Here is a 17,948-nt window from a genome sequence, read left to right as displayed (position 1 = left end):
GGTTTTCGGGAAAATGCAGCTCGCCCATGAAAGATTAAGTTGATAGGCCATTTCGAAAATACTGCTACCTGCCACTGGACGTACCGGTATGCGAATTTGTACAGCGCGATTCCACACACTTTAGACTCGCGGAAGATTGTCGCAGAAATGACGAAAACCTTAGACACAGGCAAAAAAGAAAGGCGTAATATCTCGCGAAACCCTATTTAGTAAATTCAGAGTCGGTTTTTGGAGAATCCTGAAATCCCATCTCCCTCTCCTGACTGACCTAGAACGACCCCGAGAAGGCAACTTGAGACAAATTACAGCCTTTACAGAGAGAAATAAGCAAACGTTCTTCCCACGCCCCAGTGCAACGTCATTGCTAGTAATAGTTCAACAAAAAGTACACTCCCCAAGGCTGCTTACCGTGATCCGCTAATTATATTCAGCTGTCAATAGTTCACTTGTCATAAACACGCATTATATTTAAACATATACAAGCAGATTTTTATTTTGTCTCTGAAGTCTTTGAAATTATCTTATTCGTGTCCCACCGAAAATTAAAGATTTCAGTCCATGAACAGTTTTTCCGACAAGGGGGACGAGGACTTTTTTTCACATTAATCGCACTCGTTCCTGATTTTACACGTGACAGCCAATTCGTCCCAATATTTTCCTGTGTGTATTAATACGATCTCCACAATTGGTTCACGGTAGGCCACGCCCACAACTCATCATACTTATAGCACTCGCACCTTTATCAACGTCTCCAGCCAAGTGTGACAGCTTTACACCAACGACGCGGTGCAAAACTTCTCGAAACCAAACGGGTGTCACACATTCTTACTAGTATGTAGCAGTCTCTTCTCTATGCAAATGCTCTTTTATAAATACTCAATCAGGAACATTTTTCACAGGCTCTTCGCTGTTTTATAGAACTTTTAAAAAGTTCTTCCCTTATTTTAGCGTGGCCTGGACCCATAACCTGTTGAGTTTTAACTGAGGTGCAAAATACAAACTTTAGGTATATTGGTAATTTCACATTATATGGACGGTCAAAATTGGTAATCACAAACTTATGAATTTTCTTATAATAACGTCAATTCTTTCATCGTCTGCGAGATACAGTGCATATCGTACAGAGCGAGGGAAAATTCACTGTCAACATGCCTCTGTAAACGGCTTGATCTGTCCCATGGTCCCTACGTGGTACAGTCAATGGAGGCATCAGAACTGTTACAGGCATAATCGAGTACCGGTTCTCTAAACATACAGAACAGGGTTTCGCGATTACAGCATCCATTTTATCAAAGATTAATGGCTGTATATCAAAATCATTTCTTTTATATTTTCGTATGGGCTATACCGACCTGTTACGATCCTACCACCGCATTTCTGAACTCGTTCGGTGTCTTACGTCGTGCCTATTTGACGAAAACTCCAAACGCTGGAGCCGATCTCTATAGTTAATCGCAATAGTGTCTTCTCTCGTGTTTGCATCACAAATGAGCGACAGGGCCTTCCATTTCTCATATTTGCTATTTCATTCAAATGTTCGTCCCATTTGAGGTGACAGACTTCAGAACATTACCATTACTGTTGTAATCGATTCCTATCGAGTACTTTGTTATGGACAATTATGTTACATTTATCAATTTTTAAAGGCAGCAGCTATTCGGTACCCGAAATGGAAAAATTGTTTAAGTACTTCTGCATTTCTTTATAGTGAAATCAACTCTCTCTCTCTCTCTCTCTCTCTCTCTCTCTCTCTCTCTCTCTCTCTCTCTCTCGTGTGTGTGTGTGTGTGTGTGTGTGTGTGTGTGTGTGTCAGAAATTTAAAAAAAAATATTTGCGAGTGTATGTCATTTGACAATGTTGCAATGAGAATCAAGGGGGCTACAGTTCAAGTTGTCAAATATGGATAGAGTTATCTATATTGCAGGGGCACGATCTAAGGGTTGGGGTGTGACGTTGATATTCTGTCAGGAACGACATCGTACAGTGAGCAACTGCGCCAAGTCACGAACTCCTGGCTGGGCCACCATGACGCTCTCATTCTTATACTTTCCTGCCAGAGAACAACTGATGTTCTCAGATGTAGTTACTTTAGTCCGAGCGTTTTCGATCGCTATGAGCCCTATTAGACGCGTGTCAATTATACGACTGGATGATGAACTCTTGAAACTTTAAAAATAAAATCTTAAATGGATGGAAGGAAAGAAAGAACGCCTGGACTTTGTCTACATGGGAGGTATTAGAAACAAAGTGCTTCCTCATTTGAACAAGGATGGGCATGGGAGTAGGTAGCGACCTTATTGAATGAACTATCCAGGCATCCTGATGAGGTAATTTTCGCAAGCGATATGTGTAATTAATGCGAGGAAAGTGTTATGCATGATTGTTACATTTATCTAAAGAAACACTGAAACCAGTGGAAAACTGACGTAACACTTCACACTAAAGGTTCTCGGGTCTATTTTTTTATGTCTTTGAAACGCGACAGAGGGAACTGCGACTACTGTAGGATTCGGGGTTATCTTTTCAACAGCACGCTAAATAATTTTGTACAATCTATTTCATACGAAGTGTTTAATTTAAAATATCATTTTTCCTGTATTTCCGTAGTTATAATTTGATCTTTGGTGGAATATCACAACCGTATTTTCCTGGGAAATGGAGAGGGGGGGGGGGGGGGAGAGGAGGGATCACCACCATCAGAAAACGTTAGGTCGGAAGCTACTAAGTAGATACAGCATGTTCTTTGGATTTCTTTTGGGTCTAGTTGGTGTTGGCCTGAGAGTATTACACAATAGCGTAAATACACTGCCGGGAAAAAAATGCAAAACCCTAAAGGTCAAGATAATTTTATTGACAGGTGAGGTGACAGATAGGTCATCACTGGAGGAATATTTGATAAATTCAGACCAAATTTAACATACGTCACAGTAAAGAGTGTCCAAACAGTCGAATCGGCACAGAGTGTATACCTCTCTGGCGGCAACGCAGGAGTTTATTCTCGCATGCAAACAATCATAAGGTACCGAAAGGCATCCTGCTAAAGATTGTCACAAGGTTCTCTCATCTTTTGTCGCAATTCTGTAGTAGTTCTTCAGGCCCTGGAGTCCCATGTGTGTCCAACTGGCGAGAGATCTGGCGATCTTGCTGAGCAGGACAGTTGTACGCCACGAAGGGAAAGCGGTTTTTAAACGTTAATAAGAATCGCCCTGTACATCTCTCATATATCGCTCGCGTGAGCTACTTCAGCTGCATGCCTACAGCTATCGTAACTTAAAATGCCCTCTGCTGCATCGTTGTAATTAGTTTCTATGCGCCTTCGGTTTACTTACTGTCCGACATTCTTTCCATTATAGTTCCGTAGCTGTTTTAAGTAATGTGTGGTTTACGATGTGTGATTTATTAATGTAACTTTTTTATACTCTAAAGAAGGGCACTAGAATTATCTTAGTAATTAACTGTTCGTAACAGGAATAACAGGACCATGCGAAGTGTGAATAAAAATAATTGGATGTCCCACTACAAACAGCGCTACAAATTTATGTTTTGACAAACTGAGGTTACAGCGTTGACACAAAGGTCCCATCGAATGCTGTCAAATGGTTCACATGGCTCTGAGCACGATGGGACTTAACATCTGAGGTCATCAGTTCCCTAGAATTTAGAACTACTTAAACCTAACTAACCTACGGACATCACACACATCTATGCCCGCGGCAGGATTCGAACCTGCGACCGCAGGAATGCCGTCCTTCAGCAAAGTATTCTGAAGCGATTTTTTTTTTCTCTGAAAGAGTCCTCCTTTGGCAGTGTAATGGCGCACGGCGAAACCACTGCCAGATGTGTGCTCTCTTATCACTCTCAGGACTCGCCACGTATATCTGAATATTAATAAACTACTTGTAAGTGCACAGACAACGTAAAAACTGAGAGAAGTTGTTTACTTCTCCGCTGAACCACACGGATCAATGTGAACTACTCACACTTCGAAACGAAGGAAGGTTAGAAATTACCGTCATGTCGATGATATCGAGGACATTGGAGGCTGAGCACAATGAAAGGGATAGCAAAGGGAATCTGCAAGGTCTTGAAGGAACCATCCTAGCACTCAGCTAAAATTCTTTATGGACCACGATTGCTGCCCCGCTTCTCCCCAATATGTACTACTGTACCACCTTGCTCAGACGATAGTTTATCCGAAGGTGATCCTCCCGCGGAAGAGCAGTTTACAGGAGTTACATGGATTTGGATGTATGTGTTGTAGCTTATTTTATGTAAACTGCTCTCACTGAGGCTGCAAGGAAGAGACATGCTCCTTGCGCCATTATGCCATCTAGCCCATCTCAGTGCCCGCACGCACAGGCTTCTTACGACAGTCGGTGAAATTCAAATCAGTTTGTTTTCTTCGGTCATACTCACCGACACAACACGAAACATGAACTGCGTAAAACTGATAATTTTAGTCAAAAAAGCCGTTTGTGGCATCCTGAGGATGAAAAATACACTCGGGATATACACACATCAAAAAAAGTTTTCATCACCCCGGTTCCCAGAACTCCTGAAGATAGACGTTGACTATAGATATTGTATCACAGACACAGTCCCTTTGACTGTTCAGAGGTGTCACTAAACCCGCCCAGAGATGTAAACAACCATGCGTGAGCAGCGTCTATTAGACGGAGGGGTCCGACAGCCGATCATATCCAGTCATTCCACCAGGAAGGAGGTACACGGCTCGGGTTGTCTGTAGTTCAACCATGCCTAGACGGCCAATACAGCGGTTCGATCGCGTCCGCATTGTTACTTTGTGCCAGGAAGCACTCTCAACAAGGGAAGTGTGCAGGCGTCTCGGAGTGAACCAAAGCGATGTTGTTCGGACATGGAGGAGATAGAGAGAGAGACACAGGAACTGTCGATGACATGCCTCGCTCAGGCCGCCCAAGGACTACTACTGCAGTGGATGACCGCTACCTACGGACTATGGCTCGGACGAACCATGACAGCAACGCCACCATGTTGAATAATGGTTTTTGTGCAGCCACAGGATGTCATGTTACGACTCAAACTGTGCGCAGTAGGCTGCATGATGCGCACCTTCACTCCCGACGTCCATGGCGAGGTCCGTCTTTCCAACCACGACACCCTGCAACGAGGTACACATGGGCCCAACAACATGCCGAATGGACCGCTCAGGGTTGGTATCACGTTCTCTTCACCGATGAGTGTCGCATATGCTTTCAACCAGACAATTGTCGGGGACGAGTTTGGAGGCAACCCGGTCAGGCTGAACGCCTTAGACACACTGTCCAGCGATTGCAGCAAGGTGGAGAGGTTCCCTGATGTTTCGGGGTGGCATTATGTGGGGCCGAAGTACGTCGTTGGTGGTCATGGAAGGCGCCGTAACGGTTGTACGATACGTGAATGCCGTCCTCCGAACGATAGTGCAACCATATCGGCAGCATATTGGCGAGGCATTCGTCTTCATGGACGACAATTCGCGCCCCCATCGTGCACATCTTGTGAATGACTTCCTTCAGGATAACAACATTGCTCGACTAGAGCGTCCTGCATGTTCTCCAGGCATGAACCCCATTGAACATGTCTCGGATAGATTGAAAAGGGCTCTTTATGGACGACGTGATCCACCAACCACTCTGAGGGATCTACGTCGAATCGCCGTTGAGGAGTGGGATAATCTGGGCCAAGAGTGCCTTGATGAACTTGTGGATAGTATGCCATGACGAATACAGGCATGCATCAATGCAAGAGGACGTGCTACTGGGTATTAGAGGTACCTGTGTGTACAGCAATCTAGACCACCAGCTCTGAAGGTCTCGCTATATGGTGGTACAACATGCAATGTGTGGTTTTCATGAGCAATAAAAAGGGCAGAAATGATGTTTATGTTAATCTCTATTCCAATTTTCTGTACAGGTTCCCGAACTCTCGGAACCGAGGTGACGCAAAACTCATTTTGATGTGTGTAGAACGGAATCTCTGGAATGATGCAAGTTTATTACAAACAACAAGTAGGCAAAATCTGTATCGGAAATTTTGGGCGTAAATTATAACCTCAAACAATTTGTTCCAATGAGAAGGATAGTGTACTTTGTGCTTACAGCTACTATAGTGTATCTTTTTAGGTTGTGGTAGGTGGACATTAACTGTTAACAGATTATTATTACTGCTTACTGGCGTTTTTATGTCACTAGGGTGATGATTCTGTTACATGAACTGGTTCGCAATGTGGTGTGTAGGTTTTTTCCAGTTTTCAGGGCTTTAGGCGTTCAGAGTATCTTATTCTAGACTTTATGTCTGTCTTCCACAAGCATGCTGAATGACAGTCATTGAAGGTTAATTGACTTTAAATAAATTCAGCGAAACAGTGTTTGTAATCTTGCTTTTCAAGATTGCTACGAATTATCTCGAACATGTAAGAGAATTTTTCTCCCTTCATCTCATACATGTGTAAAACTTATATCTATGGATATACAAGGTGAATCTGAACTCCATCAATAACATTTCAGAGGTTTTTTTTTTTTTCGAGCATTTTGGTATCAGGGAGTTATGGTCTCAGGAAGTTAATTACAGAGTGACAATGTAATTATGGTTAGGTTAGGTTAGGTTAGGTTAGGTTAGGTTAACGGTTTTTACTCAAGTTACCTGTGCTTCTGTGAAAATAGCAACACAGTATTCTAGAAGCCTGTATTAGGCTATCATCAAAACGTACAACACAAAACAAAGTGTAATGCAACAATCCTCAGTACCGTGACGATGCTGCTGTGTTGCTCTTCCATCGCCTTCAGTGTACCTGCACACCAGGTGCACATTGGCGAACTCTATCAGTAAACCTATCTATACTGCTGTGTATCACTTTTACCGTACAACTAACCCTGTCAGAAAAACTAGCCCTATACATAACTGAGCATTTGAGAATGCAAGTTTGAGGGCGAAGAGTTACACTATATGATCAAAAGTATCCGGACACCTGACTGAAAATGACCAAGCGAGGCGTCGTTTGGCATATACCGGCGTGATGTGTGGCTTATGAGCAGCCGCTCGACCATGAAATCCAAGTTTTCTCACCTCCCGCCTAACTGTCATAGTACTTGCAGTGGATCCTGATGCAGTTCCGAATTCCTGTGTGATGGTCTGGAAATATGTCTGCCTATTACACATTACGACCCTCTTCAAATGTCGGTGGTCTGTCAGTCAGCAGACGAGGTCGGCCTGTACGTTTTTGTGCTGTACGTGGCCCTTCGCGTTTCCACTTCACTATCGCATCGGAAACAGTGGACCTAGGGATGTTTAGCAGTGTGAAAATCTCGCGTACAGACGTGTGACAAGTGACACCCAATCACCTGACCACGATCGAAGTCCGTGAGTTTACGAAGTGCCCTCTTCTGTTTTATCACGATGTCTAATGATTACTGAGGTGGCTGATATTGAGTACCTGGCAGTAGGTGGCAGCAAAATGCACCTAATATGAGAAACGGATGTTTTTGGGGGCGTCCGGATACTTTGGATCACATAGTTTACTTCCAAACGAGACAAACTGCGCATACCGTCAGCATTTGGACTACTGTGTAGATATTTTCAGCGCAATACTTATACGAAGATAGATGGGGGTAAGAAATTAAACGGAATGCAAGTACTCGGTAACGATCCACCCGAGACGATAGGTCTCTCCACTCTGTAACGATCCACCGGAGACCAGTACATTCACGAACTATCCCTAAACAACATTCTCAATTTTATCGGTGGAGTTCCGGTTCGCAATTTAGGGAAGCTACAATAAAAAAATGGATCAAATGTGTAAATCGAAAAGAAAACGAAAATGTAAATCATTCCGTAAAAGGAAGTAGCGTTGCGACTATCTCTCTGTTGAGAAATTTACGAGTATTAACTTTTCAACGAACTCCTCCCAACTTTGTGTAGCATTATTCGCTGAAAGCATGTACCGAAAGCTGGAACAGTAAATGAAATTTCAGAAGAGTCCACGTAACGCGAAACAAAATGTTTGTATTACAATACAGAAAAATTTCAATCTGTAAATGAGATGGCGCACTGTTTAGCACGCTAGACTGCTATTGAGAAGTATCTGGATTCAAAGCTGCCGTCCGACCACCCAGATTTAGGTTTTCTGCCATTTTCGTAGGTAGTTTACAGCTAGTACCATTACGTTCCATTTCTCACATACGTAGAGCATGCACTCTGCCAAGAACCTGGATTCTTAGCTCTAGATAAGGAACGGGACAATACATAATGAGTGGACTTAGTTTTGTTTACTTTTCGATCACGCGTCTTGTGGTGACAACAACTCTCACGTCCACACACATAGTAAACGAAAGTGATTGACACTGACTGTTAAATATTTAATGTTGTCGCATCTCTTGGTTAGTTTCGTGATACTTGCCTCGTTAGCCCCTCGCGTATCAAGTAAAAGACCAATCCGAAATCGGGTGTTACCAATTTTTGCATTAAAATATCTGACAATTTGCCTCGTGGTATCGGAAGTTAAATATGTATCCACTTTGAAAACTGAGTAAACAATTTCTCTCTTGTCGTAACAAGATCCTAGCCTTTACTGCTCACATAGTTCCTGCCTAACATTAACTACAATCTCGCATCAATCGTTATCCAAAGTTTTCATCTCGTTTTAATCAGTCTTCCCTCTTTCCCATTTTTGTACTACTCTCCACATTTTCTTTCAGTTCTCTGTTTTCCTTTTGGATTATAATTATTATAAGCGGTAGTTCACTCACTCATATTGCTATTAACTGTTACGCAAATCTGTGTATATGAAAATGTAAAATTTTTAAGATGTATGGCTCTATGCAAGAGAGATCTTCTTAACCTTCATATGGTAACTAAATGAAAAATAAATAAGCATAAATAACGAATAAACTATAAACCATTAGCACCAGTATACTGCTTGAGAACTGAACAGACTGAGTTACGTAGAGTGCGGTTTCAGTACACACAAAAGATTTATCTGCAAGTGGAAATCAGCAGATGCGTGCAGAATTAAGAGAGAAGACAAGGTATACTTCAGCACTTGGCACCACGTCACCATGTCAAGTCATACGCGTGCATGCCACAGCGACTTAAGCTTTTAAAACGACTTTATTTTGTACGCTGAACCTTTAAGCCGCTCCCTTACTATTCATTGCTTTTATTGTTGATTATTCTTTGCTATAGTTGGCTAGTTGGAAAAGTAAGGCATCAGACGTTCACATATACCTAGGTTTAGAGGGTGACCTTACTCCCATGGCGCACACACATGGATACTGAAGTTCTGAGCGTGAGCCTACGATGCATGCCCTGTCTATTCCCCCACACTCTTGTACGATTCTGTCCCTTCCGTAATATTCCATAAATAATGGCGAGGTTGTAATATGTGAACACTTTTGTACGACACAGTTAATTTATTTCACTTTGAATTCATATAACACGCCCCCTGCATTTTCAGATTGCACTCACTACACAATTGTACTCATTAATTAGGAGCTTGTATGAGTTTATCATTGCTGATTCATTACTGTATGATCTCTTTTCCATTTTTCAACAATTCCCCAATACGGAATTTAAATATGAGCTTCAAAATTCTCTCCTCGCTCTCACACATGAGCGCCCCACTCGCGTTTTAATCTTGTGGCGCATAGCGTCCACTACAGTGGACAACCGTTAATGGTCGCTTCTTTGGCGTTTTCAATCACTTCACTTCAGACGATGCAAAGTCACATAGTCCACTGCAGTGGGCACTCCGTACTGGCGTTGTGCCCTGCATGCATTTGCAGCCTCAAGACTGATTGAAAACGCCAGAGCAGTGACCATTAAAAGCAGTCCACTGCAGTGGAAATCCTGCTCCACAGTGTTAACTCTGGTGCGATTGTCAATACTCTTTCCACAAAATATTCCACTATTTTACTCTCGGAATCTGCTCTGCAAGCACGCTTCCGCTCTAGTGACAATAATCCGCAGTAACAAAAAACAAATTCACTTTTTTAAGCGCGATTCGCAGAGCGCGAACTCCTGGGATCTGCACTGCGGGCTTGCTGAGACTCGACAAACTCCTTCGAGCCAAATGATCTCCAAGTGTCAATCTGTACCGTCCAAAATTGTGGGGCATCCCTGTCAGCGAAGCTGCTGCGCTGTACCGAAGGGTAGATTCGATCCTTCAAGTACAGGATCGATATCTGTACCATCATAAGCTGTGCATGTAAAAAGAGTGTCAGCAAAGTATATCAATAGTCACAAATGAGTGATCGACGCGATCGTAAGGAAACAGTGGAGTATTTAAAGCTACGCGAAAAGTGTCAGATACAGCCGAAAGCAGTTCGACCATTGGTTGATTAAAGGACTACTTCTGCCCCCTGTCGAGCCTTTCACATCTGCGAGCGCCCTGTGAAACATGACAAGTTCAATTGTCTTTCAGATATCACGCTAAACCGATCAAAAACAAGTAATTTCTGAAAGTTATTTGCATATCCTAGATATAGAAAACGCACGCATTTTACTCAAGAGAGTGGCGGAAAAGCGCGAATAACGACCACAGTAAAAGAAGTGAAAGGAACGTCTGGTTTTCACGTCCCGTCGACGACGAGGTAATCAGAGTCGAAGCTCTACGTCAAGGTGAACAAGGGTGGTGAAATAACTCGATCCTACACTTTTCAAAGGACATATGCCGGCATGTATGTTAAACGATATAAAGTAGTCACGGCATACCATATACTGGATAAACGGACAGAGAACTGAGTCCCACACCAACTGTACGAAAATCCAGTGTCTTAACGATTGCGAACACAGTACAGATAGAATATAAAATAGTTCATCTATGCCGCTACACATACTTGTACTACTTCTACGAGCTTCGATAAGTGAAACGCCGGCCGGAGTGGCCGTGCGGTTCTAGGCACTACAGTCTGGAACCGGGCGACCGCTACGGTCGCAGGTTCGAATCCTGCCTCGGGCATGGATATGTGTGATGTCCTTAGGTTAGTTAGGTGTAATTAGTTCTAAGGTCTAGGCGACTGATGACCTTAGAAGTTAAGTCGCATAGTGCTCAGAGCCATTTGAACAGATTCATCCAGAATCAGCACCATTTTTTTTCTACGACAGACTCGTAATAACGTTCCAAGCATGCAGTACAATTTGAAAATATTAAAAAAAGAAGACAAGAGTTATTTGCATACAGTTTTTTCCCATTCAGCACTGATCCTAATATGGCTATAATTAGTATACGCACTCACAAATACCTTTAAAATACTTACTAGTGTTAATCAGTTTGTGGAACGAGAGTGTGTGTCAGAAAACAGCACTTAGTGTACGTATAACAGTTCAGAATGACTTTCATGACTGAAGCAGTACAGGTGAACTATTACTGAAATTCTCGGTTCCCAGTATAAATATAGCACCTACTGTTTAGAACATTATTGAACTTACATGGAAAAGCGTCTTTACTCTTCTTGCACTAGATAAAACACTCAGTCTAAGAATGTGTGCTATATTTTTACGGCTTCCCCCTCAGAACAGTGTATTATAGCTGCTTTGTGTGTTGTGAACATCACCACTCGTCCACGGAATTGAGTGTTGAGATAGTTTGCTGACACACTAAAAAATTTTAATGGAAGTAGCGCTCCCACTAGCCCGTTAGAGGGATCGTGCGTAATATGGGACTGGTTCCCTTTTTCCAGTTTTCATCATAAATCTGAAACAAAAATTTACACATTCTATCCTTTCTATAGCAGTCTCCAGGCAAAAGTATAATGTGTACAAAGAAAAACCAGCCAATGATGCCAATTTCACTGTTTTTATTTAATCGATGACTAGATTCCGACCGGGACCCATTTTCAAATCATCGTAACGGATGGTCATAATGGTATTTCCGTAAATGCAAAAACCATGTCAAAAATATTAGGTATTATGAAGTGCAAATGAACAGTTACGGCACATACAGATCATCTAGTAAATACAAAAAAGTGAAATTCGCAACTTTGGCTAGTTTTTAGTTGTACTGATTAACAGAAGTTGCTGACCTACAATTATTCCAGCATTCTGGAAGTTCGTAAAAGTATAATGGGGCAAAACTTGAATTTTTTGCGAATTTATACGTATTCTGTGTTCCACTTAATATAGCCACCCGTAACATGTAATGAGCTTCTGGAAATATTGAAACTAAGGAAAAATGAAAGTGCGCAAAGCCGGACGAGTTCTCTGCACGTCTAATAATCTAAGCTATATGTACGCATTTATTGGAGAAACTGCTGCTTTTCTTAATTATGTCAGGAGCATTTCTAAGTGGCGTTTTACATTTCTCGGAAAAAGAAAAACCGTGTTAATGTTTGCGGTGAGGGTCACCACAGTAGTTTTGCTTTGTTTACGTGGCAATTTATGTAAACTACGCTGTAGCAGGATTCTTCTTTGACTTTATCGAAATATCGCGGGCATTTTTTTGGGAATTATTTCAGTCCAGCTATTACCAAGCTTTGTATCACGGTACAGATCTTTTCGAGGGCCACTGAAGCCATTAAAAAGTAGTTCGCCCGTTTTGTTCTATAGTAGCTTCAGTATCTCTGTAGATGAAAAAAATTGCTAATTATTAATCATCCAACACAGAGTGTCCACAGCCTGAGATCTGATTAGGGTTACCGTCCTCTTGAAATCCCTCTGAACACGAGTTGTGGCGATTCCTTAATAGTAAGACATTAAGACTGACAACTAGCCCAAGTGCCGACACTATCTATCTACTAGCCGACTAGAATAATTTTCCCGGAAAATCTCCATTATATTTCTGTAATGCGAGACACATTATCATTCGAATCTTCCTGTAAGGTGCAAGACGATCGTATGAAAAAGTGTCAGGGGTGAAGAGCACCTGCTCAACGAGAAATTTAAAAAATGAACGGAAGCTGACCACATTCAAATCTGCTACGTCTGCGTAGCATGCTTTAGAGGAAACGTTCTACGAAGAGCACAGCACAACTGTGGCAAGGACATGTGAAAACTGGAATCGACCCGTTCTCGAGTGAAATTGCTGTGTGCGAGATTGGATTATGGTAAATAATAGCGTGGGGTTTCATTATAGAGCAGAAAGTGCACGGATGTGTATGTTCTAAAATGGGACACGCAATAGTGAGCGTGCTACTGAGCAGACTACGCGAAGACTGAAAATGCAAAGATACAACGCATTTCTTATGGCACTAGAGGAGGATCTGATGACGATACGTTTCTAGTTTATGAGGAGATAATCAGAAAATGAATTTAAGGGAAACAACGAATATTAGACGCAGCATTAAGTGTATAGGCAAACATGGTTAGCTTACTGGATAGTAGGATTTAAGGAAAGACACGCGTGTCTTCCGACACGAGTGCTGAAGTGAAACGGAAGACGTCGATGCGAATCCGTCCGGTTACAGCTGCCAGAGGAGAAATGGGCCACACCACAAAAGAAAGGTTTCATGCGAAGACTCACTGTGCTGGTTTATGAGCATTCGGATGCTGATCCTGGACATGTAGAACCTGTCCAAGAAGTACTGGATGCTGTTCTCCGTTGCCTGGTCCACCGCGTGCGACTCCTTCAGCTCAAGGACCCCTTGTGCCATCGTCTGGACCACGTCCGTATGTCTATTTCGAATCTTGATCAGCGCCTGGCAGAACCTACAAAAGAATGCAACCTCCATCTGTAAGTATAACACAAATCCGCCTGCTGAAACCGAGCCACACAAAGTTACTAGGACACTTCTGAGCTACTCTTCCCGTTGTAACATGCGTTTCCCGAGTAGATTCTAAACTATCATTAATAGCAGTTTATACATGAATTAACGTTAGTTTTTAGTCTGCTCGCAGCAGTTATCTTTTCGGTAAATATATACGTTTAATGTACTTATTAGTTTACTGAAAAATAAACAAGATGACGCTGACAAGTGACTAGCTAGGTAGGGTGTCCACCTAAACATTCGTCAACCATCCTACAGACGAATTCCGAAATATGCTTATCAGACACTTTTGACAGAAGACCTAACTCAGCAAGGAACAACTGGTCTAATGGAACAGAATAGCATTTTTTGGAGTACATATCTAGACATTGATGTTCACGAAAATTCCAGAACATCGAATAGAAGGGGAAGTCTGTTATGGAAATCAACATATGACAAAAAGGAAGAGCGACTGGTATGTAGACTGAAGCATTTTTCACTTTCCAGTAAGTAATATATCTATCCTTTATGACCTTTGGAAATATCTTACGGTACTGCATGAGAATAATAGAACGCTGATGGAAAATCCATGAATTTAACATGGTCAGAAGGTAGGGTATAATGATATATTAGCATATACTAACAGCTAATCTGTTCTTTCCTGACTTCATGAACACCAAACGGAGAAGGGGCGAACGAGACGGTGGTGTCACAGCAGTGGCTATGAGATATCCAACCGACTGATAAATTCAGTTATAATGCGACCGTATTACGCTAGATGGTAGCGCCGCTGTCTTTGAATACGTCGCTAGAGGCGAGACAAACAGAATTATCTACGGTTGCTATTTTGGCATTTCCTCAGCGTAATTACAGCTCACTTTGGCTGAAGGCTATTTATGAGGATACTGTAAGAAAAATATGTGTGTGTATTGATGCAACAATAATACACGGTTTACTGACGAGTTCTCTCATTTTTCTTGGTGTAAGAGGTAATATCGTTATGATACTGACCCCCTTTTTTTTCCATATACGCTCGCTGAGACAAATGTGCAGTGTCGTTGATGAAATGTTGCGCATATTTTACGTTTGGGATACATTACGCATTGCACGTTAAATAAATTCTTGCTTATCCACCACGTAGTCATTAGCGGTGAGACTAATTGTAGACGTGTGTGCCACAGGTATTTCAGAGTCCTTCTCTTTACCGGTGGAACTGTTCGCAATGCCAGTATGTGCATGACGCACAACATATCGTAAAAAGTCAGTTATTCGACATTTACATATATTGCTGATTGCTTTCGGTACATAGAATTGGAATTGAAAACTAACTGGAAATTCGACGCTGCTTCTTGCGCGTGCCACAAGGGAACTGCAGCCGTTACGTGATGTATATTTCTTTTGTTGATCATTGTGTTTCGGGGCTATGTTTAACAGATGCGTTATAGGCATGCGATACTAATTTTGCTTATCACCACCTTTAGCATGCATCTAACATTTGAACTGAATTACGACAGTAGACAGAAAGCAGTCCTATACCTCACTTTATTGTGCCCATTTCGCGTACACATTGTAGCCCACATATCCGGCTTGTTATCAATAAATTGTTTTGTTGGTGGTCTTGTCAGCTTAAAAATGTAGTGAACCTGAGAACCTGACAAGAGTGAGGTTAAATATATGACAGAAAGAACGCGCTACTGTAGCATTTAGAAAGGAGCAGGGAAAACATCTTTTTCCAAGAAAGCGGAATTTTATCAGGATTCTCTCTCAATGTATGTCCTCGAAATACGGGAATTATCCTTTCTTAAACGTCAAAACCACGTATTCGATTGTTCAAATGGCTCTGAGCACTATGCGACTTAACATCTGTGGTCATCAGTCCCCTAAAACTTAGAACTACTTAAACCTAACTAACCTAAGGATATCACACACATCCATGCCCCAGGCAGGATTCGAACCTGCGACCGTAGCAGTCGCGCGGTTCCGGACTGAGCGCCTAGAACCGCTAGATCACCGCGGCCCACGTATTCGAATGGAACCAGTCTAGTCCCCGAGTTTTCCTTTGACAGCACGGTATCTCCCCTCGACCCTTGCGCTCTTATCTGAACAACTTGGCAGAAATACCCATTCCCATCAGAACAAAATCCTTTCTGTCCCACTCCATCATTCAGCTACTTTCTCGAAGTCCTTCTCAGTAGCAGGAGCCCCACTCTTAAATAACCTCCTGCATTATGTTAGAGAAATGAATAACATCCGCCGGCCGCTGTGACCGAGCGGTTCTAGGCGCTTCAGTTCGGAACCGCGCTGCTGCTGCGGTCGCAGGTTCGAATCCTGCCTCGGGCAAGGATGTGTGTGATGTCCTTAGGTTAGTTAGGTTTAATTAGTTCTAAGTCGAGGTGACTGATGACCTCAGATGTTAAGTCCCATAGTGCTTAGAGCCATTTGAACCATTTTTGAATAACATCCCCAGCTTTAGATCTCGGTTAATAACATTTACTAAAGCAACAATAAGGATTACCATTGTCCCTGTACACACTCATTTACCTTTTACATTCTTCTTCCCAACGAGATCTTCCTCTTTTCCCATTATTATTAAAAATGGTGATATCTCCTTAACTTTCCTTTCCCCAGAAATCGCTGTATCATAAAACACCTATCTTTTACACCTATAAATTCTCTTTATATATGCCACAAGTATTGTCATTATCATTATCACTATCATTATCATTATCATTATCATTATCACTATTATTGCTACTATCACTGTTAGTGGCAGCAGCTACAGCAGCGTAACTAACTCCGGCATTAACTTTATTCTAACAGACAGTTCTACGGACACACGCGGCGATGACGATTTTTATATAGACTCTTTTCTTAAATTTTGTGGCAGGGAAATTAGTCGCAATATTCTGCGCGAGAGCTGATAATGATGTATTGCATTTGTACTTCATTCGAGGATAGGTCTTAGATGCATTCTGCAAGCACTCACTTCTGCAGATCAGTTGCTGTTTTCCAGCATAAGCGAACCGAAACATCTCACTTCTCTGAACACAACAGTTTGTATTACGTAGCCTGAATGTTTTCTTTTACACCTTCCGTCTATCCATTTACATGACATGATCTATCTCAGAGGCGATTCGCTAATACTATAGTCAAAGATCGCTGGTCCATATGATCCTCGAGCACGCAATAGGCAACGGCACCAAAGTTGATGCTGTGTTCTTTGACTTCAGGAGCGCATTAGATACAGTTCCGAGGTATCGTTCAGTGAACAAAATACGAAATTACTGAATAACTCACCATATATGTGGTTGATATCAGGACTCCTTGCAGATAGAACTCAACACCATAACAGCATTGAAACCGGGGATGACTCAGAGAAGGGGGAAATACTAAACGTCTTTTTCCAAAACTATTTCAAAACCGCTCCACAGAGTAAAGTCCACTGGACCAGACGGGATACCAATAAAATTATACGTAGAATAGGTGAAAGGACGTGCCCCTCTTCTGGCAGCAGTGCGTTGGACGTCTCTAGAGGAGAAAAGTTTTGCCGGCCGCGGTGGTCTAGCGGTTCTAGGCGCTCAGTCCGGAACCGCGCGACTGCTACGGTCGCAGGTTCGAATCCTGCCTCGGGCATGGATGTGTGTGTTGTCCTTAGGTTAGTTAGGTTTAAGTAGTTCTAAGTTCTAGGGGACTGATGACCACAGATGTTAAGTCCCATAGTGCTCAGAGCCATTTGCACCATTTTGAGAAAAGTTTTCCTGATGATTGGAAAAAAAAGCACTGGTCATTCCCGTTTCCAAGAATGGTCGTTGAACAGACGCACAAAACTTAAGTCCTGTGGTGTGTTGTAGAATTTCGGGACATGTTTTATGCTCGTGCATTATGACATTTCTGGAGACCGAAAATCTCTGTAGGAAACACGGGTTCTGAAAACAACTATCGTGTGAAACGCAGCGCGCTCTGTTGGTCCACGAGAGCCAGAAAGCAGTAGATACAGGCGCCCTGTAGATGCCGTGTTCCTTGACATCTATAAGGCGTTTCGCACTGCCACCAAATAAAATACGAGCGTACGGGATATCAGACCAACTGCGTGACTGAAGAGTTTCTCGCAAATAGAACGCAGCATTTCATTCTCAGTGGAGAGAAGTTTCAGATGTACCCCAAGGGACTGTTATAGGGCGATTACTTTTCCGTAGTAGACAACGTCGGAAATTCCATGACGCTTTTTGCGGACAATGCTGTTGTATACGGAGA

General features: G+C 42.4%; 1 protein-coding gene across 1 annotated transcript in view; it reads right to left on the bottom strand.

Annotated features, from left to right (window-relative positions):
• The window catches only part of LOC126248603 (pyruvate dehydrogenase (acetyl-transferring) kinase, mitochondrial), a 369,892-nt gene that overhangs the window by 65,073 nt on the left and 286,871 nt on the right, over positions 1-17,948 (bottom strand). Inside the window, exon 3 of the mRNA XM_049949739.1 lies at positions 13,472-13,656. Coding sequence (XP_049805696.1) covers positions 13,472-13,656 — 185 coding nt within the window. The remainder of the gene's footprint in view (positions 1-13,471; positions 13,657-17,948) is intronic.

This window comes from Schistocerca nitens, chromosome 3 (genome assembly GCF_023898315.1).
Source record: "Schistocerca nitens isolate TAMUIC-IGC-003100 chromosome 3, iqSchNite1.1, whole genome shotgun sequence".
Taxonomy (NCBI): domain Eukaryota; kingdom Metazoa; phylum Arthropoda; class Insecta; order Orthoptera; family Acrididae; genus Schistocerca; species Schistocerca nitens.
The sequence above is the reverse complement of the archived record's forward strand: the minus strand, read 5'-3'. Positions and strand labels throughout refer to the sequence as shown.